General features: G+C 44.1%; 1 protein-coding gene across 1 annotated transcript; it reads right to left on the reverse strand.

The window, feature by feature from the left end:
- Positions 1-1,107: 1,107 nt before the first annotated feature.
- OTUD6B (OTU deubiquitinase 6B) lies at positions 1,108-26,234 on the reverse strand. The gene is made up of 7 exons (XM_045007934.1): positions 26,085-26,234; positions 15,846-16,000; positions 8,341-8,436; positions 5,885-6,197; positions 3,567-3,628; positions 2,601-2,707; positions 1,108-1,529 (listed from the first exon to the last, which is right to left on the reverse strand). The coding sequence occupies exons 1-7, from the start codon at positions 26,170-26,172 to the stop codon at positions 1,445-1,447; spliced, it is 906 nt and encodes a 301-aa protein (XP_044863869.1). The 5' UTR covers positions 26,173-26,234; the 3' UTR covers positions 1,108-1,444.
- Positions 26,235-27,934: the final 1,700 nt, after the last annotated feature.

The raw sequence follows: 27,934 nt of genomic DNA on the forward strand, positions 1-27,934 counted from the left end.
CAAATTGTTTATTCAGGTAGTTAAAAAAAAAAAGTGTAAAAAAGTTTTAAACAGTCTATATAAAAAAATTAATTTCCTGGTATTGGCAGGCTTTCCTTATATGTTTCAAGCCTTCTCTGTATGTCATAAAGAAGCAAAGCAGACAACACAAATCCAAATTTCTTTGCAGGTCATCTTTAAAGTTACTTATAAGAATTAAGTGATGACAATTTTTAAAACTGTCTACAAGTGGCTGTATAAGGCAGTGTCTATACTACAGGGACTATATTGGCGTAACTACAGTGCCGAAGTTTTGCCGGTATAACCCCATAACATAGACATAACCTACAACGACAGGGTTTTTTCCATTGCTGTAGGAAAAAACATCTCCCCGAACAATAGTAAGTAGGTTGACGGAAGCATTCTTCCAGCGATTTAGCTGCATGTACAGCAGGGATTAGGTCAGGAAGGCTACGGTGCTCAGGAGTGTGGATTTTTCACACTGCTGAGCACCGTAGGTACATTGTACTTAAAATTTAAGTACAGACCACACCTGAGTATTGTAAACTGCATTCCAAACTGCAGATCTGATGGAATGGCAGCACTATAAACTGTGTTTGGACTAGTTCACTAAGTCTTCATCTGAAATGCCAACTATTGTAAAGAAAAATAAATTATAAAAGAACGAAAAGTTGAATGTCCTCTGTTCTACAGGTGGGACTATGTGGACCAGCAATGCCGTTATCAATTCTCATCCATGTTCTGTCATTTATGGCCATAAGCAGAAATGCCAGCAGCAGAAGACAAGAAAGTTTTCAAAACCTGATTAAAAAAATTAAGAGGAGAATCCATAAAAGCAGAAGTTAGGTTTGCGACCTTTTGAGTCAGATAAGGGTATATTCAGCATCACTGGCTTTGCCTCTGGCTCTTATGTAACTAAAGTATTAGGAGGATCCTTACTATTGTTTAAGTATGTTTTAGCTATGCAGTATCTTGACGGTCACTCCAGTCCAGAATATTATTCAACAGTCATTTAAATGCCTTAATAAAATCTTCATGATCACTATATAATCTACTTGAAAAGGCCTAATAAGAGCCTGCAAGTCACATCAACTCTTCAGTAGAAATGCACAGAAGAAAACCCAACACAGGCTACCTGAAACATATACTATTGATCTTTTCACTGTGGCAGAGTGTGTTACGTAAACCAAAATACTCAAACTATGCAAGTTACAATGGCTTACACAGCCAGCATTTTAGAGAATATTTTCTAAAACATGATCTAAATCAGCAGTCTAGGTACTGTTTTAAACTGCTACTTCTGATATGTAGCCAAATCTTGTGTCTTTCTTAAAAGTTCCTTCTTGTTACTTTTGTTTTCCAGTTTTCTTGGGAACCATCCACAGATGAAGAGCCCAAAGTGTCAAGCGGCATCCATTATCCATGTGGACGTATGACTTGTATACTAGCTACCATTTTCTGTAGCAGTGTCTGTTAGCAGTTTTACGGAATTATAATGCTCTCCTAATCCATATGCGTGTCTCATATACCTAAAAATAAAACAAAAAAGTAATTTAAAAAAATTTATATTTAACTAAAACATATAATATACATATGTATAAATATACCTACTTTCTACTCTCAGATAGTTTAAAGACATTCAATTAAAGTTCAAGACAGCATGAAAAATGTATTATCCTGGAAACCATAGAAGTTTGACTGCGTGTTTTCATGAGAAAGGAGTGTTTCTTTAGTTTTGCTAATAATGATAAAACCTACACATCATTAATGGAACTTTTATATAAAATAATACGTTAAATCCATTTATAATTGTGAATAAAATAGCTTTTGTTGAATAACTGAAGGCTGCTAACGAATCAGTCAACTGACAGAAAAGTAACGGATGTCTAAGTTCCCTCTAAGCTACACAGCCGCCTACTAAGCCCTACACAGGGGCTCAGGGCTGCGGCGGGGAGAGGAGCCAAGCCCTTCCCCACCTACCCCAGCATGGACCTGCCACGGCTGGGGGAAGAGGCGCCCCTCTCCGCCAGCCCCAGCATGGACCTGCCCCGGACTTGCTGCAGCCAGGGGAGAGGAGCCCCTTCCTTGGCTCAGCCCAGCCCAGGCCCGCCAGAGCTGCCGCGGCGAGAGAGGACGGGGGGGGTGGAGAGACCTCTCTCCCCACTGCATCCCCGGGGCAGCCTGCACCCCAATCGGTCATCCCCAGCCCCATCCCAGAGCCCGCACCTCCCACACCCCAACCCTCTGCCCCAGCCCTGAACCCCCTCCCACACTCCGAACCCTTTGGCCCCACCCCCACATGAATTTTATGTACACCAATATGAAGGTCATGTGTCACACATTACTTCCATATTGGTACACATAACAAAATTCATTTTGCACATGGATGTAAAAAATTAGAGTGAACACTGAGAATGAGCTTCTTTTGTTTCCTAACCTGATTTATTGATGGCTATTTTGCATTTTCAAGCCAACTTGTTCTGTAACATTCTCTAGGCAGACAAGCTAGATAAAGTATTGCAATCACTTACTATCAGTCCTTAAATACTCTCCTGTGGGAAAAACATGATTAAAAAATAGGAATAAAAATATCTACTTACACTAGTATTAATGGTTTGCTTGAATATTCTTCACCAACAATAATGGGAGGAGAATCCATTTGCACTACTTCAATTGTTTTTTGCAAAATGTGTGATAGAGCCCTTAGCTTTAAGACAGGAAAACAATATGCTGAGAAGTATAATTAAATACCATGAAAAATACTTAATTCTAACACAAATACCATTAAGTCAGTTTAGGCCTGAAATTTAGGGGTTTTTTTTAGAAGTGAGATTTTACAAAATCTTCCTGAGGTTAGTTTTTAAAATTCCTATGAAAAGTTTCTATGAACCATCTCTTGCTTTGTTGATAAAAGCAATGCAGCACAGTGGTAGTTCACAAGAACTCGAGAGAGCAACTAGTCTATTTTCAATGCTGAAACGGAATGAAATGCAAAAACAGAGTGTAAGTGCTAAAAAGTTTTTTATTTCAGTTTTAATTATAAATCTCACTCTCTAATTACACTTTGCTGTACGATAGCTTGCTGTGCTGCAAAGTATGTTGACCCTGTTTAAACAAAGAAAATAAAACCAACTTTCTGTCTCTTATTTTTTATTCTTTCCCTCCATGTTGTCAACCATCACATTAGAAACACCTGTTCTACAAGTTTTAAAGACTTAAGCTGCTATAAGCAATACAGACACTGACAAAACTGGTAACGGTCTGAGAAAATATTTGTCCACAATGTAAAGTTTGTCAAGAGGTTAAAAATGGGAATAATGATACCTACTTACTTTCTTTGTAAAGTGCTTTGAGATATATTGATGAAACACGCTATACAAGAGTAGGTATTGTTGTTATATTTCTTTACAACCGTGCTTGATTAAGCCTCCAGAAATTTTTCTATTACAGAAAAGCCCCTTCTTTGAAGTGGAGAAGGGGCATTTCTAAGAATCTGTATCTAAAAATCCATTAATTTTCAACCAATTCAGAGTTTCATCAACAAAAATAAACAGTACCATACTTACTTCCAGCTGACCACCCCAGGCAGCTGTGTTGACTATATCATCACAGTACTTTTCAAACTCCCCTGCAGAGGAAAAAAGAAAAAGAGAAAACCTCTCAGTAAATCTCTTTCCTGGATGTGGGTCGGAAAGATATTGAGGAGATAAATTAAACATAAATGTTGGCTTGTAAAAGTAGAACATAATGTAGGGGAATAAAAATATTGAAGTGCACGGAAAGAGAAAAACAAATAGGAAACAAACATCTACAACGAAGGAAGAAGTATAATATGTTCTCTTGTTGAAAAGAAAAGAGGAAAAAGGAGACCAAAGATAGGAAAGATAGTGTAGTAAAAATACAGGAAACAGCAAGTTATATTTTAAGCATTTCCCGAATAAATTTTATGGACACTATAATCTTATTACATACCGTACCCAATAAGTGGTACACAATAGCTTTAAACTGCAAGGAGTCATAGCTTTGGGGGACAGCATGCAGTGGAAGTATCTTTCTATCTAATTACTAGGCTTGGCTCTTGTGCAAGATAGATGTTAGATAAATTTTCAGGTCCTGTAACTAGCTGCAGTTCTACTATGTTTTTCTCCAAACTGACTGGGTTGTTTATTTCTCAGTAAACTACAATATTTAGAATCCAGAGAACATTCCCTTCTATGCATGTCTCCAGAAGACAGTTTTAAGGCAAGTAAGATTGGGGGTTGCAAGTAAGATCTGTGCTCTTATAAATGAAAGGAATTAAAAGAATAAAATTAGCTGACCTCTTCATAAAAAACACTATTAAATATGTTCTGGGTGAAGAATAAACTGAACAAAATTATACACTGCAAGACAAAAAGCATTTTCGTGGAGAAACCACCCTTCTCAACAATTAAAGAAAATCAGTTTGGATTTCAAAAAGGCTATCATGGTTAAAAAATTATGAGGCAAACTGAAGGTTTATCTATTTTGATACACACAAAATAAACCTACCAATAAAATAGAAAGGTAATTTAAATTTAAGAAAGGAAGTTTAGCCTAAGACAAGATAGAGCCGGCCAGAAGTGCTACCGTGCTGCTAACAACACTGCAGCAGTACCTATAACATTGTCTCTCTCAGGGAGCTAATATGAAGAGGCAGGGAATATGAGGATGCTAGCATCACAAGAGGCGAACATGCAGACTAGATAACTTTCACAATACTGTACTAATACTAATACTCAGCTCTACGGCACGTGGTAACTATGTGAACAACACTTGACTCCGGACTTTCTAACTGCCATGTTAACAGGAACAGCAAAACATACCACACTTTTCTATATCATGGTTCCATGGAAGTTTAAGCTTTTATTGAAAATTCTTTTGAAGAATGATTTTCTAGGCTATTGAAACATGCTTAAAAGCTCCCTTCTGCTAAATGCCTATTCTAGATACAGGATATCAACAGTACCACTGAGCATCTTTAAAGAGAGCTATTTTGCTACTGAGGCATAGACGACTTGAAAGCCATTCTCCAATTAAAATGTTCCATTATTTCATGCCAAAAAGTCTTCGTGGTTTGAGCATTGGCCTGCTAAACCCAGGGTTGAGAGTTCAATCCTTGAGGGGGGCATTTAGGGATGGGGGGGAACCACCACCTGTCAGAGACAGTACTTGGTCCTGCTACTGAAGGCAGGGGACTGGACTCAATGACCTTTCAAGGTCCCTTCCAAAATTTTAGGGGGAGGGATAGCTCAGTGGTTTGAGCATTGGCCTGCTAACCATAAGGTTGCACGTTCAATCCTTAAGGGAGCCATTTGGGGATTGGTCCTGCTTTGAGCAGAGGGATAGACTAGATGACCTCCTGAGGTCCCTTCCAACCCTGTGATTCTAGGATAGGACAGCTTAATCAAAGGCATATTTTTTTCCACAACGAGATTCAGCAAAGAGAATAGTAACACTGATCCCTGCAGGATTTCAACTGTAAAACAAGATTATCCTTATGTTAGAGGTCCTATCTACATTACAATTTCAGCTCACTCACGGAACATGATTACCACACCATTGTTACCTGGTCAAGATTTAACACGGTTCCATTTTGTTTCATAGATGAGATTAACTGTGTTACATAACCAGGCTGAAGTTGTTTGTCTACATGCAGGAAAAGTATCTTCAAGACATTTGCTCAGTTACAGAGGAGATTACGATCCTGTCTACTCTGCATGACATCCAGTGTCATGGGGGGCAACCATGCTATAACTGGTCACAAGTCAGCTACAACTGTAATACTGATAAGGGCCAGAACTACTGGGAACATTTGTAAAAAGACACTTTTTAAGAATAATTTATTAAACTATAAAATTCTTACCTCGGCTATACATGTCTCCTGTGTTGGGATTTGTTAGAAACGGCAGGAAATCATCAACATGACTTTGCATATACTCTGCAGTTTGACTTCTCAGGGTTGCAACAGTCCAGGAGTTTTGGTGATTCTTGAGCTGGTCTTCAATAGCTCGGTACATGCAGTGGCCATCTGATGGAATCTGTTTAATCTCCAACTGCCTTGCTGTCAATATCTGAGCAAGCTTTTGACTTTCAAGATGTCTGGCTCCTGTTAAATTTTCTATCTCAGCTTCAGCTATCCTTTCTTCTCTTTCCTTCTCCAATGCAGCTTTCTTCTCCTTGGATGGAAAGCACAATAAAGAATGCTACAAGAGGATGTCAATTTCATATGAAAGTTATTGGAAAAACAATGTTCAATCTGACAAGAGGTTCCAAGTGTCTGTGCAATTCTTGGTTTGCTGCTCAGATCTATGAAATTCAGAATTTTGTTGCTCAGATTTAGGTCTGTGCATTACCATTGTGCCACCGAAGGACGGTCAATATCTTTACAGCTAATAAATATACTGAAATTCACCCTTTAGGAAAGAATAAACTTTGTATAGTAGAATTAGCAAGTTAGACTAACATTTTCCAAGTTAGTGCCTAAAGTTAAGTACTGGTATCTAAATCCAAAGACAGCTAATCTCTTGTTTATTTAGGTGCCTAACTTTAGGCATACATTTGAAAATAATGGTCTATGTGTTTATCTTGAAGCCATGATATAGTGAAGCATCAGTTCATGAAGCCAAATTGTAGGAACATAAGAATTTTGTAGAGCAAACACTGAAAGACACGTTGCCTGTTTCACTTTGTTTCACTAGAGGATTTTTTTTTTTATTTTGTGGTATTTCTAAGATTTTTATTTTACCATCTGAGTTCAAGTTAAGTGGGCTCAGAAGTTAGTACTTTGATGGAAGACCTTCAGAAAAAGTGCAGAAAGAAACATTGCCAATTTAGTAGATAGCACTCTCCTAAATCATTCATCTTTTGGAGGAATTATAAAATGGAAGCTCTGAATACCTGCAGTCCTTAAAAATCTCAAAATATTGTGTGTGTGAAAAATATGGATAAACTTCAGGTGTCCTGGCCAATTCCAGCTGAGATAATATACTGGCTACCCAAGTGTTGCCTCTGCATATTCATGCTTGTGGGGTACTTCCTTTACCCAGAACTACTCAACTTTGAGAACCTTCTGGAAAGCAATATGTACTGTTGCCAAGCAACTTCCCTCTTACAGCACAGGATGTCATGAGATTATAAGAGGCTCATACAGGCCTGAGTGCCTCAAGTTTCTCCTGCTAAACCCCAGAGTCCAATGACAGAAGAATTCCAGGTAGGGTGAATGCACAGAGGTGACATCCTCAAAGAGCTACAGTTACAATGGTAAGTAGTATTTATTTCTTTAACGAGGCTGCGACATTTTCCCACTCATGCCAGTGGGTTCAGGAGTTCGAATTAAACAAGGAGTAGAGAAATGCCAACCCAAAGAGATCCAGATGTCAGCTCAGAAGTACTGCTGTTTAAAAGCACTTAAAGCACCTAAATAGCACCTCTACAGATTTCTAACATCAAATCATGCACATAACCTACCAATTAGAGTGGGCTGAAACTCAGAAATTCTGGTTTGTGGGAAATTTTGATATTTAGTTTCATTCCAAATCAGAATAAAACAAATTTTTTCAAAAAGTTTCCCACAAAGCAGAAATTCTGAAAAATTTCATTTCAGAAACATCAAAATGTGGTGTTTCTGAAATAGAGTATGTTCCCTGGGACTCTGGCAGGTTGAAACTGACAAGAATTATGTTAATTTCAGTCAACAGCTGGCAAGGCTCCCAGCCCCAGCATGCAGACTGCTCTAGGGCCAGAGACCCTGGGCTTCTAGACTCCCTTGCCAACTAGCTCCCATGACCTCACTGAGGAGTCATCAGCTGGATTTCCCAGGACTTCCAGACTCCCTACTGCAGAACCAGAAGCTGAGAAGCTCAGAGAGTCCTGGCTCAAGTAGAAGCTCTCAGGGCTTCCTTGTTCCCTGCACCCAACCAGAGTCCAGATTGGCTAGAGCCAGTGCTTCCAGGCTTCTAGCTCCATGGTAGTAAGACTGGGTACCCTGATGGTTCACAGGGTTTCCAGACTCCTGGTATGACATAGCTGCCCTGGAACCACTGACCTTGGATGCACTGGGGTCCCTGACAGAGATGTCCTTAAATCACAAACCCTAGAATAGTGGGGTCCCCCAGCAGCCTGCCAGGAAACCAACTTGTGGTTCAATTAAAGTTTGTCAAATCCAAGATGGGTTTGTTGAATTAGCATTTTCTGATGAAACTTTTGTCAGAAAATTCCCAATCACCTCTACCACCAAAGATGTGTTAGACTTGGTAGAGCATACGCTGGCGTGAAAATGCCCGCACTTCTTTGCGGAAAACATTAAAACTGGTATCATACCCGCCTTTTCTGTGCTTTTGATATTCGAGGTTGCTGCATCTGTTGCTCTCTTTCCTCAAGCTGAAAACTTGCAATACTATCAGCCACAGAATCTACCTAGAGGGAAACAAAATTTTTAACATTTTAGTTAATATGAGTGAGAATGGAGAATTACAACAGATCCTTGAAAATGTCTCTTAAATATGTTTCAATCAATACCAGGTTACACTTTTCAGTTTAAATATTGAACAGTATTATCAACGTTTAAAATATTTTAAGAGAAAATATTTTAGCTTACTTTTATTTGTAGGAAGGCAGCCAATACTTTATCCTATTAACTTAACATATTCACTCCCCACCTTTTTTTCCTTACTATCAAGAATGTTGAGCCAATTCACTTAAGAATACTTTGATTGAGAACCATATAGCATAATGTGTAAAGTGAAAATTACACAAAAGACAACCTCCAACAGTAGTTTCTGTCTTAAGGCATAAATGGAGCCTTTCCCTGATCTGCACACCTTAAAATCCAATATCATAAAACTTTAGAATTTGAGACAGTTAGTCAACATAATTAAATCTGTCAAACGTCACAAGGAAATAGGGTTACAAGTTATGCATCCAACTTTCCTGAATGTTAACCATGTGATCCAACAGTCTCTTAAGACTCTTTTAAATAAAATCTCATCATTAAGACATATTAGGCCAAATGGAACTGTAATGTTTTGACACACTTTGCAAGGTCCTCTGAACTGAGTTAATTCCCTGTATCTATTAAAAGGTGCAGGCTTTACCTTATCTCTACAGCCCTACTTCATTTACTGCACAATTGCTAAATTTCTCAGTATTGTATGCAGTGTTGTAGTCAGGTTGGTCCCAGGATATTAGAGAGACAAGGTGAGTGAGGTATTATTGGACCAGCTTCTGTTGATGTGAGAGACAAACTTTCAAGCTAAACAGAGTTCTTCCTCAGGTCTGGTCACAGCTAACTACAAGATGGAACAGACAGTTTGGCATAAGTAGTTAGCGTATATTCTAAGGGACCATTCAAAGTGAAGTGGCCTGTAAACACCCCTGTAAGTCAGAACAAAAAGGGGGGTTAGTGGGTTACAGATTGTTGTAACAAGCCATTGGTTCTCAAACTGGGGACACGTGGCTGCGAGCCCCGACCCCGGGCTGTGGGCTGCGAGCCCGACAGGGATGCACGGCTGCAAGCACCAACCCCAACAGGGATGCATGGCTGCAAGCCCCAACCCTGAGCTGCGAGCCCCAACCCCGACAGGGACGCATGGCTGCGAGCCCGACCCCAACCCTGGCTAGGAGCAGGGCTGTGAGCTGTGGGCAGGTGCAGGGCAGCGAGCCCTGACCCCAACCCCCCATGGGGCTGCGAGCCCTGACCCCAACCCTGGCCAGGATCGGGGCTGTGAGCAGGCACTGCAAGCCCTGACCCCAACCCTGGCCAGGATCGGGGCTGTGAGCTTCGGGCAGGCACGGGGCTGCGATCCCCAAGTCCGACCCCACCCATGGGCCTGCAAGCCCAGACCCCAACCCTGGCCAGCAGTGGGGCTGCGATCCCAGAGTCTAACCGCCATGCAGGGTTGCAAGTCCTGACTCCTACCAGGAGCGGGGCTGTGAGCCCTGAGCTGGGGCATCCAGGATGCTGTGAGCCCCAACCCCTGTACTGGGGCTGTCAGGCGGAGCCCAGCCATGAGGAGGGTTATTACTTGCTTCAGGGTCATCAATTGCTGTCAAATATTAAAACAAAATTCTACTTAAAAATAACTTTTCCACTTATATTTATTTAGTGTCTAGCAATTTAAACTCCAGGTTTGTCTTCTGAAAGTGTTGCGCAGGTTTTCTTTGAGGAGGAGAACGGATAGGTCAGATATTGAGTGATCGCTTTGTGAAGAGTGTTCACCCACAGGTGACAGGGTGTTTTTGTGTTATCTTTTTACTGTGAGTTCATCCGAGAGTTCATAGTGACCGTCTAGTTTCAGCCACATAGTTGTTACTGAAGCATTTAGTGCACTGGCTGAGGTACACCATGTGTTGTAATAGGCATGTGTAGGATACATAAATCTTGAAAGGTGTGCTGTGGGGTCGGGTGCTGATCATTGTAGCAATGGAAATACATCTATACATCTGCCAGTTTTGCATCTGTTGTTCTGGCAGGGTCTGGTGACACTTTGAGTTGATGTGTCCTGGTCTATGGGGAGCTTGCTTCTGATAATGAGCTTGGAGAGGTTGGGTTTGAAGGCCAGAAGAAATTTCTTTCAGGATGGAGTGCCCATTGAGTATGGGTTGTAGTTGTTTGATATCCCGTATGGGTGCCAGTGTGGGGTAGTAGGAGACACCTAGTGGAGTGTGGTCGGGGGGGATTTTCCTTCTGTATTGAATCTGGTTCTTTCGGGGTATTTGGTTGGCTCATTCCATGATCCGATTCACTTCTCTGGTGGAGTGTCCTTGTTTGGTAAAGGCAGTTTTGAGTATATTAAGTTATATATCCCAGACCGATACGACAGAATATAGTCTTAGGAAGCAGAGTGCCTGGACTCTAGGTAACAGAATTTCTTGGTGTGTTTAGGATGGTTACTGGATCTATGAAGGTAGGTGTGGTGATCCATGGGTTTCTTGTATATAGTTTTTTGTATGATTCTATTGTTGAAGCTGATTGTGGTGTCCAGGAAGTTGATGCTAATGTGGAAGTGTTCCAGAGAGCGTTTAATGGATGGGTGGTGGAAATCTAGGAGGGAGTTTAAGTTGTCTCTTCAGAAGATGGAAATATCATCAATGTATCTTAGGTATACCATTGGTTTCATTGTGCAATTGTCAAATGATATACCCAAGACATCAATATTTTCATCAGGTCATAACTTTGGCAACTCAAAACCAATTTCACTGGAATTCTCAGAGACAGTCACTTGTTAATAAGGACTATTTCCTTAACAAATGATCATAAGAATTTTTCACTCTTCTCATACTCTCAAACAGCTGAATATGTTTTTTTCTCAAGCTTTTCAAATCTGCAATCAGAAAATACTTAGCCTAGAAAATTTCAGCCAAACATATAAAGTTTCAGAAAGTTGTAAGAGACTGAAAGAGGTAGGCTGGAATGGAAATGCTAAGGAAAATTTACTACAGCAATATGTATAGTTACCTACTAGTTGTACTTCCCTAATTTAGAGTGATAAAATCTATAAACAAGCTTACTCATACACATGACCTTTACATTCGAAAGTAGTTCTTTTTCGGTCAGTGGATTTGCAATATTGGATCTGTAACACTGTCTGGAGTGGCCCACAACCATGAGTGCCAACCTCAGGGTAGACTGTCAGAAAACAGGGCAGGCACCCCAAACTGGTGATATGTTCTATAAATTAGATTTCACCAGCTCTGTAAAAAATGTGAACGCCTGGATCACTATAACAGTCTTAATCATGGAGTCACAGGCAGTCCCCTGAGACTCTCTAGTCTATCTTGCCACCAGGCAAACTGAGATTAGTGATAAATGGCCACTTAGACCAAAAAAAAAAAAAAAAATCACAAAATATTCAGGTTGCACCCCGTCCCAAGAGACCAGGCACTTACACCAGATCAATTCATACCCTAGATGAGTGGTTTTCAACCTGAAGGTCCACAGATTACATCTAGGATTTCCAAAGGGGTCCACACCACCATTTGAAATTTTTTAAGGATCCACAAATGAAAAAGGTTGAAAACCACTGCCCTTAGATCCTACACTAAAGACAACACCTGTAGCCAATCTTGTAATAAGCTCCAAAGATTTATTAGCTGGGGAAACCACATGAGAGTTATTTACAGGTTAAAGCAAGCAAGCATGTATACAACTAGCTTGTTGGCTAGTTTTTGGCTTGTAGCTTCTTTTTTTTTAAAATCAGCTCCCAGCAAGCAGGGGCAAAGGGGGGGGGGGCTAGCAGGGGAGAAAGAGTCAGGGGTGCAAAGGGGGCCCACCACAGTCCCAGACTGCATGCTGGGGGAAATCTAGCTACATAGAACATTAGGGTTCTTAGGGATTGGCTTGTTTTGAAATGGGATTAGCTGGATTTTTCTGAAGGGTGCTTATTTACCACATGAAAGTTGGCAAGTGTGCATCCAGCTCTGCTCGGCACAGCAGTCTCTCCCAAAGCAGCCCGCTCTCGCTGCCTATGGTTCTGTGATTCCCTCCGAGTTCTCCCACAGTCTTCTCAGTTGCTGGGAGCAGCATCCTGAGCAGCTCTGTGAGCAGTCAGTGCTGAGGAATGTCAAAGCAACACAACACAGCAGTCACCATCCGCCACACACTCACACACACACACACACACACACTCCCTGCCCGTGTTCCTAGTGTAGGGCAGAACAGAAGCATTCCACAGTAATGATTTGCTCTTTGTTCGCCAAAAGGAGCACACTCATCTAATCAGATACTTCCCGGAGCTTTGAAAGGGCGCAGAGGTGTGCATACCCGTAGGGCAGCAGAGATCAGAACAGTGAGCCAAGCAGTTACAGCAGGCATTGTGGGATACTTGTGGAAGCCAGTTATGTTGACAAAACCAACTGATGCTTTTTCATTTTAATTTTGCCACAAAAAACTTTATGCCTCTCGTTAAGGTGGTTCTGTTTGGTCAGAAAAACAGCAGAGTTTTGCCACCAAAAGTAGTTTTGTAGTGCATATACCTCCCGTTTTGTCAGCAAAAGGCAGCTTTTGATGACAAAACTATGTACCGTAGACAAGGCCTTTGTGTTCACTACTTTTATTTCCCTCTTCTGGCATTCAAAATATGGGATAAGGCCTTCTGCATGTTCTTAACCATGGATGGATGAAGCAATTAACAAGTCTTTTATCTTACAATGACCCACTTAATTTGATAGTCCTCCTGGTTGGGGGGAGGATTCCCATGCATGGGTTCACAAATTCAGAGCAAACATTTTCAAAGTCATAAAGCAAAACTTACATATTTCCTTATAGCATGGAATATGGTCATTACAAGGGAGATTAACGCAGGCAGCAACTAACAAGCATTTCATTGAGTCTAAACACTAAATACATTCTTATAAGACTAATACTTGTTTTGAACAAAACTAACAGAGGTGAGCTGGTTCGGTTTCCAGCTATGAGCTTGTCAGTTCTTAGCAAACAACTTACAGCCTTGGCCAGAGCTGGCACTTGAATTACCAGCATCATAGCACCCATAGAGACTGTAAGCTCCTTAGTGCAGGACTTTGTTTTTCTACTTGATTATAAAGTGTCACAAACTTATGTAATTATTTATAGAGCACAAAAGTGTTTAATTTTAGCAAAATTGCCATACTGGTCCACATTTTTCACAAAATATATAATTACTTTTGAAAGTAAGAAGTATACCAGCAGGTTGTAAAGATTATGTGACTGCAAATATAACTGTTTTAATAGCAGAAAGGAAGAGTTTAAATAGACACAAGTAAAGGTCATAAAATGGAAAAATCAATAGAATTACTCCTGGGGGAATTCTGCACCACTGCACATGTGCAGAATTCATGTCCCACACGGATCTTTTTTCTCCGCAGAAAATACATTCTGCCAGAGAGGTCATGCAGTTACACCTTTTGCCCACCAAGGACTGCTGTGATACCAAAACAGAGGGCAGCCGCTGCCGGGTGGGAGCAGCCTGGTACAGATAGTGCGGAGAAGAAGCTGAGTTCCTCATAGCACCCTGCCCGCAGGGCCAGGTCAGGCAGCTTGGGATATTGGAGGGATGGACAGAGTGGAGCACATGAGAGGTCATAGACTGAGTTTCAGAAGGGCTAGTGGGTAGGAACAGACTGGGTCCGGGGCTAAATGGGAGTGGGGGTGCAGGGACACATGGGGGTGCAAGGGCAGATGTGTCTGTCTGTCTGAATAAATGAGAGGGGCTAGGGGTCAGTGTGGGGGAGGATCCCCGAAATCCCTAACAATCCCGCACACACTCCCCAAACTTAACCCACCCATACCCAATAACCCTCCAGGTTCACTCCCAGGCTTCTTCCCAGCAATTATTTCCCTCTTCCTCAGCTCCTCCACTATCCCTGACGACCCTGAGCATTTGCACTGCTTCTGAGGGGTGTAAAAAATGTGTCTGTATTGTAGTTTAAATGAATTATTACTCAAAGTTCGGTATTAATATGCCTAGTAAGGAACCTCTTGGTCAAAAAACATTTCCTGAATCTTTTTTTGTCGTCTATATCTGTCAGCAAGTACGTCCGTAAGAATATTTTGAAAAAAATTACCAAAATAACTGAAACAGGCATGATTATTGTGTGTTATTTTGACAGATAAAATATGAAGAATTTTGTAGAATTTTAAAATATTGTGTACAGAATTTCCATGTTTTTGCTATAGAACATATAGGACGGGGTGGGCAAACTTTTTGGCCCGAGGGCCACATCTGGGTATAGAAACTGTATGGCGGGCCATAAATACTCATGAAATTCGGGGCTGGGGTGTAGGCTCCAGCTGGGGGTGTGGGCTGTGGAATGGGGCCAGAAACCAGGAGTTCACGGTGCGGGAGTGGGCTCTGGGATGGGGCTGAGGATGAGGGGTTGGGGGTGCAGGAGTGTACTCCCGACTGGGACCGAGGGGTCTGGAGGGCCGGAGAGGGATCAGGGCTGGGGCAGGGTGTTGGGGCATGGGAGAGGGTCAGGGATGCAGGCTCCTGGCGGCGCTTACCTCGAGCAGCTCCTGGAAGCAGTGGCATGTCCCCCACCCGGCTCCTATGCAGTGAGGCGGCTCTGTGTGCTGCCCCATCTGCAGGTGTCACCCCTACAGCTCCCACTGGCCGCAGGTCCCAGCCAATAGGAGCTGTGGGCATGGCACTTGGGGCAGGGGCAGCGTAGGAGCCGGAGAGGGGACATGCTGCTGCTTCCAGGAACCGCATGAAGACGCAGCATACATGGAGTGGGGTAAGCCCTCAACCCCGCTCCCTGGCTGGAGCTCAAGGGCCAGATGTGGCCCCCAGGCAGTAGTTTGCACACCCCCGATATAGGAAATACTCAGAGTTCAGGCACAAATCCTTGACAGGAATCACAATACAACAATCACACCACTGAACCTCTCACAAAAAAAGCAACAATAACTGACACACAACTGGATTAGATACTTAGCATGAAGACATGCTATGGGAGCTAAAAGTTAAAAAATTTTAAAAAGCAGAGACAAGAATGAGCTGCTAACACTCTTAATTGGACATATGATTTTACTCTTAAAGCTCTCAAAAAAATAGTATGTTGATATGCTTTTTTCTATAGTGCTCATTACCCTCAATATCTCAACATCACACAAGATTTATCATCACCATGATCCTGTGAGAGAGAGAGGGGACTGGGTTTAGGCCTGAAATCTATTAATCTGTGAATAAATCTTTTAATAATTCTATCCTCAGTTATATACACATATACATACATACACACATATACATACACACACACACACAGTTACACAATTTCAATGAAAGCTGATTGAGGTTAATATTTGCCCCCAAGACCTTACAAATAAGGCTAAACATGACTGGTACCTTATTCTGCTCGGGTAAAGTTTCCTTTAGCTGCTTCAGTTCTTCCTTGTGCTTCTGTTCCATTTCTGCCTCCAGTCTGGCAACATCATCAATCAACTGTTTTCTTCTCTTTTTGTCATTCTTAGGTACAGCATTTTTCATACCTTGAATTTTGGCTGTAGGAACATCCAGTAGAATCATCAATGGTTTATCTCTAATAAGTGAAATATGCTAAATTTATTGGTGCAAATGTGATTAAAATTGGGCTATATAAATATGATAAAAGATTTTGACATAACCTAATTTATGACATACTGGTATGAGACTGCCTAGCATGATTACTACATTTTAAAACAGCTATATTTTCTGAAAGATACAATTATCAACCCCAGGGGAAGCAAGAAAATATTCCAGCCACATCATTATTAAAGTATTTGCTACCTGTTAATCTTATAAATACTATGGAACTCAGCCATAGCATTCTCAAAATTATATGGGGCTAAATTTTTCCATACTTTGCCTCCGCAAACTGTTTATTTTGAAAAGCTAGCGAAACCTCTGTTGAAAGTTGTCTGCATAACTCAAGTGCCTGGAACCAGAAACTCTGAATTTGGATTGTTTTACAATCTCTATTGAAGAAAATAAATATTCAAGACTTATGAAAGTTAGTTCAGTATTTTTAAGATAATGAACTATGGCTCCGATTCTGAAAATACAGACCATTCAACATCACACATCTGAGAAGCCCCATTGAATGCAATCAGAACTTAAAATATGTGCACATTTGCAGGATTGGGGTCTTCGCCCTGCATTCCAATACCCCCATACTTCAAGGATGCAGATAGATTCAGAGCACTATAAAGAGTGGGGCTGAGATTTTGATTTGAACAAATCTTGGAGTTTTGAAATCTAGATGCAACTCCTATTATCTGAGCCACTCTATTATTAATATTTAAATGGAAATCAACTTAGGAAAAAAAAAATCACATCTGTGATTTGTTTTAATCTACCTGCTATAGCTATAAATTACTATAAAAGAACAGTTTTGGTTTGTTTGTTTTTAAGTACTGACTCTGGTCCTCTGACAGTACTTTGTGTATGGTCAGCTAGCGTGTTAGTTTCCTCTTTGGTATGGGTGGTATTTCACACAATATGATGACTGTAAAAATCACTGGCAGATGTACTACCCTATAATACTTAACTCTTTTTAAATTGACTAGCTTTGTGGGGATAAGATTTTAAGATTGGCATGTTTGCAAGAGGACATTAGAACTTTTTTTTGTAACTCCCTTTACCCTAAAATAGCATAGAAGACCAGACATCCTCAGTTTCTCTCTTTTTTTTTTTAAATTAAAAACAGAAATGAAGTACAAAAAGCTAATGTTAGTGCAACATGATAGCTGCGAAGTTATGGGTGCATGAGAAATCAGGACATAAAGACAGTTAAGAGTCTCAGTCCTACAGTTACATCAACATGCGTGCAATGGTCTAATTCAGTGGTCCCCAACCATTTTGTTGCCAGTGGCACATTCATGTTTTCAGAAGAGTGTGGCGGGCACCAACAATTTTTCAAGGCCTATTTTGTATTTGTACATTAAATATGAAAATCATATTTAATATTACATAATATATGAATCCATAAGATTAAAAAGGTAATTATACATGTAAAAGGTATTAAATTATTCAGCAATTACTCTTTCACCTTACCATGTGAATTTGCTTTTTTATATACCTGTAAGAAAAATTAAGGAGTTTTTACAAAATAAATATCATAAACATTTTTCATCTTATTTATTTTAAAAAAGTAAAACATTGTTGAACTACTGGTCCAAATATATTTATTATTCTTACTTTAACATAGATAGCCACTTATGGTTAATTAAAAATATTCTTTGTCTTGTTACTTGCATCTGGATTTCAATAAACAAATATGAAAAAAAGATAAACAAGTTAATCATACATGCTCATCAGCACTTAATGGAAAATAGGTATCATTAATTCACGTGTTTTTTCTAATAAAGTCAGTGTGATTTTTGGCACTGCATTTCTTCAGCCGCTTTTTCATAGTTGGGAGAGTAAAATGATATTCCCATTCATAAGCAATTGTCAAGATGGGCATCTATAAGCCGAGATCTGTATTTTGATTTTATGATGTTTGTTGCTGAAAACAGAACTTCGCATAGATAAGTGGAACCGAAATAAGATTTTATTTTGTATGCTACATTTTTTAAGGCAGGAAACTTTTTTCGGTCAACCAGATTCCAAAAGTTTTCATCTGTTGCGCAGGATTTTAGAATATCATTTTGAAGGTCCAAAATCTCCAGTTCTACGTCTTCTGTTCTTACTTGAATGAGACTTGCAATTGATGTAGTCATTTCTGTTTCCTTTTACTTTCCAAATAGAGGTTTCACAAGAAAGGCAACAGGCTCAATGATGGTCAGCTGTTGAAATCTTTTCTCAAATTGTTCCAGAAGTGTTTGAATGTGGATAACAAATGGTGATGGGTTAAAAATCACTGTCACATACTATTTTCTTCATACTTGGGAAATGTAAGAGAGACTTGATCTTCATGTGTGACATCCACAGGATCAGTTTTGCTTTGAATGATTTTACAGAACCTATCATTTGAGCCACATGTTTGTCTTTTCCCTGGAGCTCAAGATTTAAAATGTTCAATTTGTCAGTGATGTCGGCAAGAAAAGCCAAGTCCATTAACCAGCTGGAGTCTTCTAGCTGCTCGAAGTTCTGATTTGTGGACTTCAGAAATTCTTTGATCTCTTCAATTAGGCTTAAAAAACATACAAGAACTTTACCTTTGCTCAACCATCGTACTTGTGTGTGCAAGATAAGATCAGATTGTTTATCATCAACATCTTCCAACAGGGCCTTAAAGTCGGTGTTGCAAAGGTTTCACTCCAACAGAGTTAATTATTTTAATAAATGACATTCATGACGTGTTCAAAAGAACGAACTTTGACGCACAAAGCTTCTTGGTGGATAATGCAATGATAAGACAAAGTTCGGAAAGGATTCATTCTTACAGAGTGCAATGAATCCATTGGTGCTGCCCATCAGTGGTGATTGCAGACTGCTTGTGTAGTGGCATACTAATTGATATTGCATATGATTTGAATAAATTATAGATGTCCTCACCCATTGTTCGCCCTTTCACAGGCAATACTTTTAGTAACTTTTCTTTTATGGTGAGGTCACTAAATACCATCCTCACCATAACTGCCAACTGCGCTATATCCGATATATCTGTCGACTCATCAAATTGCAGTGAAAACCAGTCACATATTTCCAAGTCATCCTTTAGCTGAGTTTGCATGTCACTTGAAATTGCATGTGTCCTCCTCGTAACTGTGTTGTCTGATAACTGCAAGTCTTATATTGCCGACAAAATCTCACCCTTGTTAGGAAATCCTTGAAACAGGTAATAAGCAACAGTCAAAAATGCTTCCTTCAACAATTCACCATCTTGAAAGGGTTTTTTCTTCTTTGCAAGCAGACGAGCAATTTTAAAGGAAGCAATAGTAGCACCTTTAGACTTTACCACTTATCTAGTGAAAACAGATTTCTGGGCAGATAGAAGAAAATCAATCAACTCAAATCAAACCTCTCTCAACTCAGATTTAAAGTGGATGGCTAATGTCAAAAGAACCGTAATTAGTTTGGAAATGGCGTTCGACATTATGTTTTTCTGGCACTGCAACAGCACGCCCGCACAATAAGCAAACACATTTCCCTTTATTTTCAATAAAACAATAGGATTCTTCCCACTCTGCGTTGAAATAATACATATGTTGTCTTTTATTTGAATCCCTCATTTTGGGGCAAAATGTTAAAAAAAAAATAATAATAAATCGCAAAGCACAAGAAAACAGCAGTATCAGTGCACCGGAAGAATACTCACATACAGGGCCGGCTCCAGGCACCAGTGGAGCAAGCACTTGCCTGAGGCAGCACACGCTACGGGGCGGCATGCCGTTCATTCTTGGGACGGCAGAATCGGAGCTTTTTTTTGGGGGGGGCTGCAGTTCTGGACAGCGCAGAGAGAAGCCGGAGAAAAGCCACGAGGACAGAGAACACCAGCGCCTGCAGCCTGCAGTCCCTGAGTACTTTGTCCCCAGCAGGCGCGGGGCCTCGGCTTCTCTCCCCTGCTGGGCACTAGGTGGGCCCTGCGCCTGCTGGGGACAGAGAACACTGGTGCCTCTCCAGCTTAAGCCGTGGCCCCGCACTTGCCTAGGACTGAGAACACTGGCGCCTGCACCCTACAGCTCCGGAGTTCTCTGTACCCAGCTGGCATGGGGCCGCGGCTTCTCTCCTGCTTAAGCCGTGGCCCCGCGCCTGCCAGGGACCGAGAACACCGGCGCCCTTAGCCTGCAGCCCTGGAGTTCTCTGTCCCAGTCAGGTGCGGGGCGGCGGCTTCTCTCCCCTGCTGGGCACTAGACAGGCGCACATAAATGCCCTGGCAGGCGCCATGGCGCCCGCAGGCACCGCATTGGGAACCTCTGGTCTAATTACAAGAGAGAGACCGAGGCTTGGAACACAATGTTAATTTGAACTTGTTACATGTGTAGTATTTCTTATCTCTAAGAAGACCCTCAATGCTTGCAGGACATCGCAGATGAGCAGCATTGATGGGAAAAGCAGTGCTTCCTTGAAGAAAACCCATGGAGATACTGCTGCAGGGAGATCTTGCACCTCGAGGACAGCCTTCCAGGACATCACAGCCAGAACAAACAAACATCTCACCTGCTGCTTAGGAGAAGGATGCTAGAAGGAGAACTTCTCCCACCTCCTCCAATGCCCAGGATCCTGATGCTGGTCCTTGTTCTGTTGTGCTGGAAGGTACCCCCAATCGGTGAGACCAGCCTCTCCTCAGAAACCACCCAGCAGGACCTAAACATCTCACTAGATGCCTGCCCAGCCGAACCTCTCCATACTACTCTCCCAAAGGAACGAGAATCTCACCCCTCCCCTCAACAAAACTCATCCACAGAAGGACTAGCATTGCTCTGGAAACTCCCAAGCAAGATTACATCCCTGAAAGGGCCACTACTGCTGCCTCTAAAATTGTCCTTCCTAAAAAGACCAGTGCTGTTCTAAAATCCATAAGGGAACACACTGCCCTCGTTCCAGAAGATCTGGCAGAACAGAGTTCTCAACACCGGGAGGGAAAAAGGCAACAGGCTAATCCCACAGCAGTTTTCCAGCCTGGGCCTGCGGAGATTGAGCAGCCAGAAGAACAGAAGCCTACGGTGAGGGCCACCACACCATGGCAAGCTGCTCAGATGGAGGAGTTGGCAAGGTGAACCTCCTTTGAGGACTCTGACCTCCTTGTAGACAGACTCACTAAAGATCTGTCTGCAGAAATCATATCTGGGAGGAAGGGAACTCAGAAGAACACACCAACTGCGCATAGAGCTCATGCATCCAGACAGAACCACATCATCATGAGGGAAGCCAGGAGAAGAAACATCAGTCACCGCTATGACCCACCAGCAGGATTCAGAAGCTCTACCAATCAAACTGCCCTAAGGCTATGAGAGAGAGAAATCCTCGACGGGCCCTCATCTTACTGTGCAATCCCGCCCAAGAGACTATTCTCGTACTTCAAGGGCTTTGACCGTGAAGCTCAAAATGACACACAGCGTCCAGAGTGCCTTCATCCTCTACCCAGAGTTGACTATGCAGAGGACCTGGAACAAGACTTCACATCATGGAAAGTCAAGGCCAGACTTACAAAGACCAAAAAAAACCCCACAGCCCCAGGAAAAGATGGTATTTGCTACAACTTCTTAAAAAAAAAAAAAAAAAAAGACTCCCCCCCCAAGTTGCCTGGTACTTACTGCCATTTTCCACAAATGCAAACAGTTCCGCCATACTCCCAGCTCCTGGAAGAAGTCTATGATGGTGCTCGTCTACAAGAAAGGCGAGCGAGATAACCCGAACAACTGGAGATCCATCTCTCTCTGTTCCACCATGTACAAACTGTATGTCAGCTGCCTCACGGCTAAGATCACAGACCAGTCAGTGAACGGAGGAGCCATCAGCTTCATCCAGAAAGGCTTCATGTCATGCGAAGGCTGCTACGAACATAACTTTGTCCTTCAGACTGCCATCCACATGGCCAGGAGGGCACAGAGGCAATGTGCCAAAGCACGGCTCAACCTGGCTAATGCTTTTGGATCGATGCCCCACCAACACATTTTTGACACGCTGCGAGAGTTCGGGATGCCTGAAAATTTTTCTCCAACTGGTTCGGGAACCATATGAAGGCTGCACCACGACCATCCCCTCCATGGAAGGAGAGACACCTGAAATTCTTATCTGTAGCAGCGTGAAGCAAGCCCCATTGTGAGCCCCATCGTTTTCAACTTAGCCATGGAGCCACTCATTCGAGCGATCTCCAGCGGTCTAGACATTTTTTTATCTATACGACAACAGAGCGAATATCCTGGCCTATGCAGATGATCTGGTCTGATTGCAGACAACCCCAAGAGTCTCCAACAAATGCTTGGCATCACCACCCAGGCTGCCAACTTGATGGGACTCCGCTTCAATGCCAGGAAGCGTGCATCCCTGCATATTGATGGCAGTAGAAGGGATTCAGTCCGGTTACATCTTTTCAGATCCAGGGTGAACCCATGATCTTCCTCGAGGACAGGCAGGCATACCAACATATCGGCACACCGACAGGTTTCCGCATCCAGCAGACACCTGAGGATACCATCGAAGAGATCCTATGAGATGTAACCAGGATCGACTTCTCCCTACTGGCACCGTGGCAGAAGATCAACACTTTGAACACCTTCCTGATTCCCAGGACAAATGAGATACTGAGGGGATCTGCCATGATGAAGGTACCGCTGAACAAGGAAGGCAACACCAACCAGCAGCTGGTGAAGAAGTGGATATTTCTTCCCCAGAGGGCCAGCAATGAACTGGTGTACATCTCGCACAGACAGGGCGGTCCTAAATCCCTCAAATGGGTGATCTGTGCAACGTTGCTGTGATCACTCACACCTTCCACCATGCCCGGATGCCACGGTGAGGAACATCACGGAGAGTGCTCTGCAGGATGCTGTCAAGAAGGGAATCACCAGGACCCCCTCCAACCAAGATGTCGCCACCTACCTGAGCGGCTTGCTGGAAAGTGAATTTGGAAGAGATGGAGAGACTTAGCTTCGCTCTGGACTCGTGCCCGCAATGCTATGCGACGACTGGAGAAGCGTATCGGCTACCACTGGACGTGGTGTGAGGAACGCCAAGAGCTGGGAGTCCTGGTGCCACAGGTGAAGAATACAGATCACACTCCGAGTGCTAGAACCGTGCTGGAGAGGACCCTGAAGGATGCCATCTGCTGCCAATATGTGGAAAAACTGAAATGGAAGCCGGACCAGGGTAAGGCATTCAAGGTGATGTGCAAGTGGGATGCCAGCAACCACTTCCTCCCAGGAGCAGCTTTACCCGATTTGCCAACTGGAGGTTCATCCACAGGGCCCGGATCAACTGCATCCCACTGAATGGAGCCATCCACCACGGGAATCAGGACAAGCGATGCAGGAAGTGTGGCTACACCAAAGAGATGCTACCAAACGTCCTGTGTAGCTGCAAGCCCCATTTGAGAGCTGGGCAGCTACAACACACCATCATCCAAGATCACCTGGTCAGAGTCATCCCGCCACCCTGGGGAAGGTTGCCTTAAACTCCGCCATCCCCGGAACTGACAGCCAACTGCGACCAAACATTGTCATCACCAAGGAGGACCGGAAGAATATCATCATGGTGGATGTTACAATGCCGTTTGAGAACAGGACCCTAGCCTTCCATGATGCTCGAGCTACACGCACTGATCGTCGGAGCCCTAGGAGCATGGGACCCCAGTAACGAGCAAGTGCTGAAAGAATGCAGAATCAATTAACGCTACACTCGGCTGATGTGGTAACTCATGGTGTTGGAAGCCATCAGGTGGTTGAGGAACATCTACATAGAACACATCACCGGATATCGTCAATACCAGGAGTGATGAGCTAGAGTGCTGATGAGAAGCGCAGTCAGGAAAGTAAAATACTTCTCTCAGGGATTGTATTTTCTAAATGGACAACCAACCTAATTCTCAATTACTGAGGGACAATCTCCACTCACTGATATATTTTGCTTTCCACAACCAAATCTCTGTACAACTTTTCATGAGCGATATACCTGATTATTCAGATTCTAATATCTAAACTGTATTGTTAAATCTATTCACCTATATTTGGGTTATTGCTGATTATGTACTCTATGTATCATATGACTTTTAAAAACAAACTTTGTATGTGTGGATAATCTAAGCCAGTGGTTCCCAAACTTGTTCCGCCACTAGTGCAGGGAAAGCCCCTGGCAGGCTGGGCCAGTTTGTGTACCTGCCGCGTCCACAGGTTCGGCTGATCAGCCAGTTGGCCTGGAGCAGCAAACTGCGGCCACTGGGAGCCGCGATCAGAGTTTGGGAACCATTGATCTAAGCACTATACCCAGATGTACAGACACTCTTTTCTCAACCTAGGCATTACATAATGTTTTTAACATTAGCTTTAATAAAATGGTCTTTCCTATCTCTGAAGTTTTCTTTCTGAAATTGAAATGTAAACTAATACCTGTTCATTTATGGTATTTTGTAGTGTACTACTGCATTATAAACCTCAACTTCTGGAATTCTCACCTTGTGAGTTTCATTGTTCATAACTGCACCATGGTAGTTTTTGTACCTTATATTTCAAGTTAAGTGTTGTCCATAATGCAGTAAAAAACTACACAGAGATATGGACTGGGAGACAAATTCCTGGGCCCTAACCCTGCCTCTCAAAATGATTCACTAAGTGGGGAAATCACTTCACCACTCTGCTTCCCTTTCTTCGACTATAAGAAGAGAATTATTTCCTACTTCCCAGAAAGGTCTTAACATTTAGACAACACCCATGAACCAGGGCCGCCCAGAGGATTCCTGGGGTCTTCGGCGGCGGGGGGCCCTTCCGTTTCAGGACCCACCGCCGAAGTGCCCCAAAGTTCCGCGGCGGGGGCCCCCCGCCGCCGAATTACCGCCGAAGCGGGACCCGCCGCCGAAGTGCAGTCCGGTCTTCGGCAGTAATTCGGCGGCGGGGGGCCCCCACCGCGAGTCTTCGGGGCATTTCGGCGGCGGGTCCCGGAACAGAAGGGCCCCCCGCCGCCGAATTACCGCCAAAGACCGAGCTGAACTTCGGCAGCGGGTCCCGCTTCAGCAGTAATTTGCCAGTGAGGGGTCCTTCCACCCCGGAGCGGAAGGACCCCCCGCCGCCGAAGACCAGGAGCGGAAGAAGCTCCTGGGCCTGCCCCGCAAGAGTTTTCCGGGCCCCCCGGAGCGAGTGAAGGACCCCGCTCCAGGGACCCCGAAAAACTCTCGTGGGGGCCCCTGTGGGGCCCGGGGCAAATTGCCCCTCTTGCCCCCCCCCCTCTGGGCGGCCCTGCCATGAACGGCTTTTAAGTGTGACTTACATGCTGCACTACTACCTGCAGAGAAAGCTGGCAGCACTATATAAAGTGGCACAGACTAGGTCAGTGGCTCTCAACTTTTTTACTAGTGACCCCTTTCACATAGCAAACCTCTGAGTGCGACCACTTTACACATTAAAAAAACTTTTAAATATATTTAACACCATTATAAATGCTGGAGGCAAAGCAGGGTTTGGGGTGGAGGTTGACAGCTCACGACCCCCTATTGAATAACCTCACAACCCCCTGAGGGGTCCTGACCCCCGGTTTCAGAATCCCTGGACTTGGGTCCCAGCACAGGCATCGTGCTCACCACCCTTCCCAGGCCAGACCATAACCTCTCAACTGCCTTCTCTGATTCCATGTCCGGCACACACCTCTCTACCCCTCCCAGCAGCTCCCACCACCCCCTTCTGCAACCCCAACCCAACACCCTGCACACCCCTCTGCAACCCCCACACCCTGTATACACCTTCCATCCCACCTGACCCCTGCCCCACTGCACCCCCACGCACGCACCCCCACCCCACTGCTCTCCCACACCGGCACCTCTGCCCCACTGCACCCCACCCCCACACACGCACCCCTGCCCCACCACGCACATACCCCGCACCACTCTACCCCCACACCCCTGCCCAGGCACCCTTGCCCCACTGCAACCCACACCCCTGCCCTGCGCACACACCCCTGCCCCACTGCGCCCCTGCGCCTCGCGCACGCCCGGACCCCACGGCCGCTCCTCACCCTGCAGCTCCCGCTTCTCCCTGCGCTGACTCCTCACAAGCAGCTCTAAGTCGTCCGCCGCCGGCTCCTCCCCCCCGGGCCCCTCCATGACCCCGAGCTCGAGCCGGGCGCCCCGCACAGCGCAGCACCGCACACCGCGGCCCCGCACCCGACGTGAGGAGACACGCCGCGCGCACGCAGACGGGAGCGCGCACGCCCCTCATGCGTTCGGCTGGTGCCTGTGGGACGCGCGCCCGGGAGAGACATAGGCAGGGATCGTTCCCAGGCGGTCCTAGCGCCGCCGCATGTCGGGGTTCAGTTTAGCGATGGTTCATTGGGCCCTGGGGGCTGCTCTATCGGCCGCCCGCCGCGCAGGGCGCCAGGATGTGCCGCTTGGTCTGCCCGGGCTCGGAGCCTGGGGTCGGTCGCTCAGAGCGAGGGAGACCCGCCCCGCCCCTGGGTCGGGGTTTGTTGTGTGTCCGCCCCTCGGCCGCTGACAGCGGGGTGCGGCGGGAGAAACGCGTTATCATCGACGCCCCTAGCAAACCCCGGCCCGGGGCGTGTCAGAGCCACCGTTTGTTACTTTGATTTTTTTGGCCCAAATTTCTGTTTTGCAGAAAGGGCTGTTTTTCTCTGGGGGGAAAAACCAAAAAAACCCAGACCCTTCATTTTGTTAGTAAGAGTTCAACCAGTTCTAGAAAAGTGGTTCTCAGCCAGGGCTCTAGGGGGACCGTGAGCAGGTTTCAGGGGTGCCACCAAAATAAACCAGGCAGCAGAGCCGGCATTAGACTCATTGGGGCCCCAGGCAGAAAGCCCAAGCCCCATGGCCTAGGCTTGAAGCCACAGCCCGAGCCACAAGGCCCCAGGCAATTGCCCTGCTTGCTGCCCTGGCTTTTAATCTGGCTATACCGAAGTTGTAGCACAGGTTGGCCATGATGTTATTATAGCACTGCCAATACCAGGAGTGAGCGGGCGTGACTCTGTGCACCCACAGGGGGGATGGAACCTGTGGACCCCCCGTTGGACTGTTTGGTGGAGCTCAGAAAGAAAAAGGTTGAGAACCTCCGTTCTAGAATAAATCAACACCATCATTTGTTAACCTTCTTGCTCAGTTCACTCACATATGGAGGGATAGCTCAGTGGTTTGAGCATTGGCCTAGTAAACCCGGGGTTGTGAGCTCAATCCTTGCGGGGGCCACTTAAGGGTCTTGGGCAAAATTAGTACTTGGTCTTGCTAGTGAAGGCAGGGGGCTGGACTTAATGACTTGTCAGGGTCCCCTCCACTTCTATGAGATAGGTATATCTCCATATATTATAGGCATATCTTCAAGAGGAGAAAAAAATTGACTTTAACCTGAAAAAAAAACAGAAGTACTTGTGGCACCTTAGAGACTAACAAATTTATTTGAGCATAAGCTTTCGTGGGCTGCTGTAGCCCACGAAAGCTTATGCTCAAATAAATTTATTAGTCTCTAAGGTGCCACAAGTACTCCTGTTCTTTTTGTGGATACAGACTAACACGGCTGCTACTCTGAAACCTGTCTTTAACCTGAGTTAACTGACTGGAGGTAAAAGCCTAGTGAAGATATAGGGTAGCTTGTAATGTTCACACATCTCAGAAGCAAGCAGTGAACTCACCAGGCTAACACATGTGAAAACTACAAACTGCCCCTTTATTTCAAGTTGGTTAACTCAAAGTTTGCTAACTCAGTTTAAGAATACACCTTTTTTCCTAGTGAAGGCAAGGCCCAAGTGTCTTGAGTCCTCAGGTGGTGGGATATGGCATTTTGTGTCATTCCAAAGCAGTTATGTGATTGTGTGATCAGTCTTTAGGATGAAGGCCCAATCATACTAGTTGCTAAGGGCTTGGC

The sequence above is a fragment of the Mauremys mutica genome, chromosome 2 (genome assembly GCF_020497125.1).
Source record: "Mauremys mutica isolate MM-2020 ecotype Southern chromosome 2, ASM2049712v1, whole genome shotgun sequence".
NCBI lineage: Eukaryota > Metazoa > Chordata > Testudines > Geoemydidae > Mauremys > Mauremys mutica.

Coding starts and splice junctions, on each gene's coding strand:
- OTUD6B (XM_045007934.1), bottom strand. CDS start 26,172: ATGGAGGGGCCCGGGGGGGAGGAGCCGGCGGCGGACGACTTAGAGCTG. Junction 6,198..8,340: donor CAAAAGCACAGAAAAGGCGG/GTATGATACCAG, acceptor TTTCCATCCAAG/GAGAAGAAAGCTGCATTGGA. Junction 1,530..2,600: donor AGCAAACCATTAATACTAGT/GTAAGTAGATAT, acceptor TTTTATTTTTAG/GTATATGAGACACGCATATG.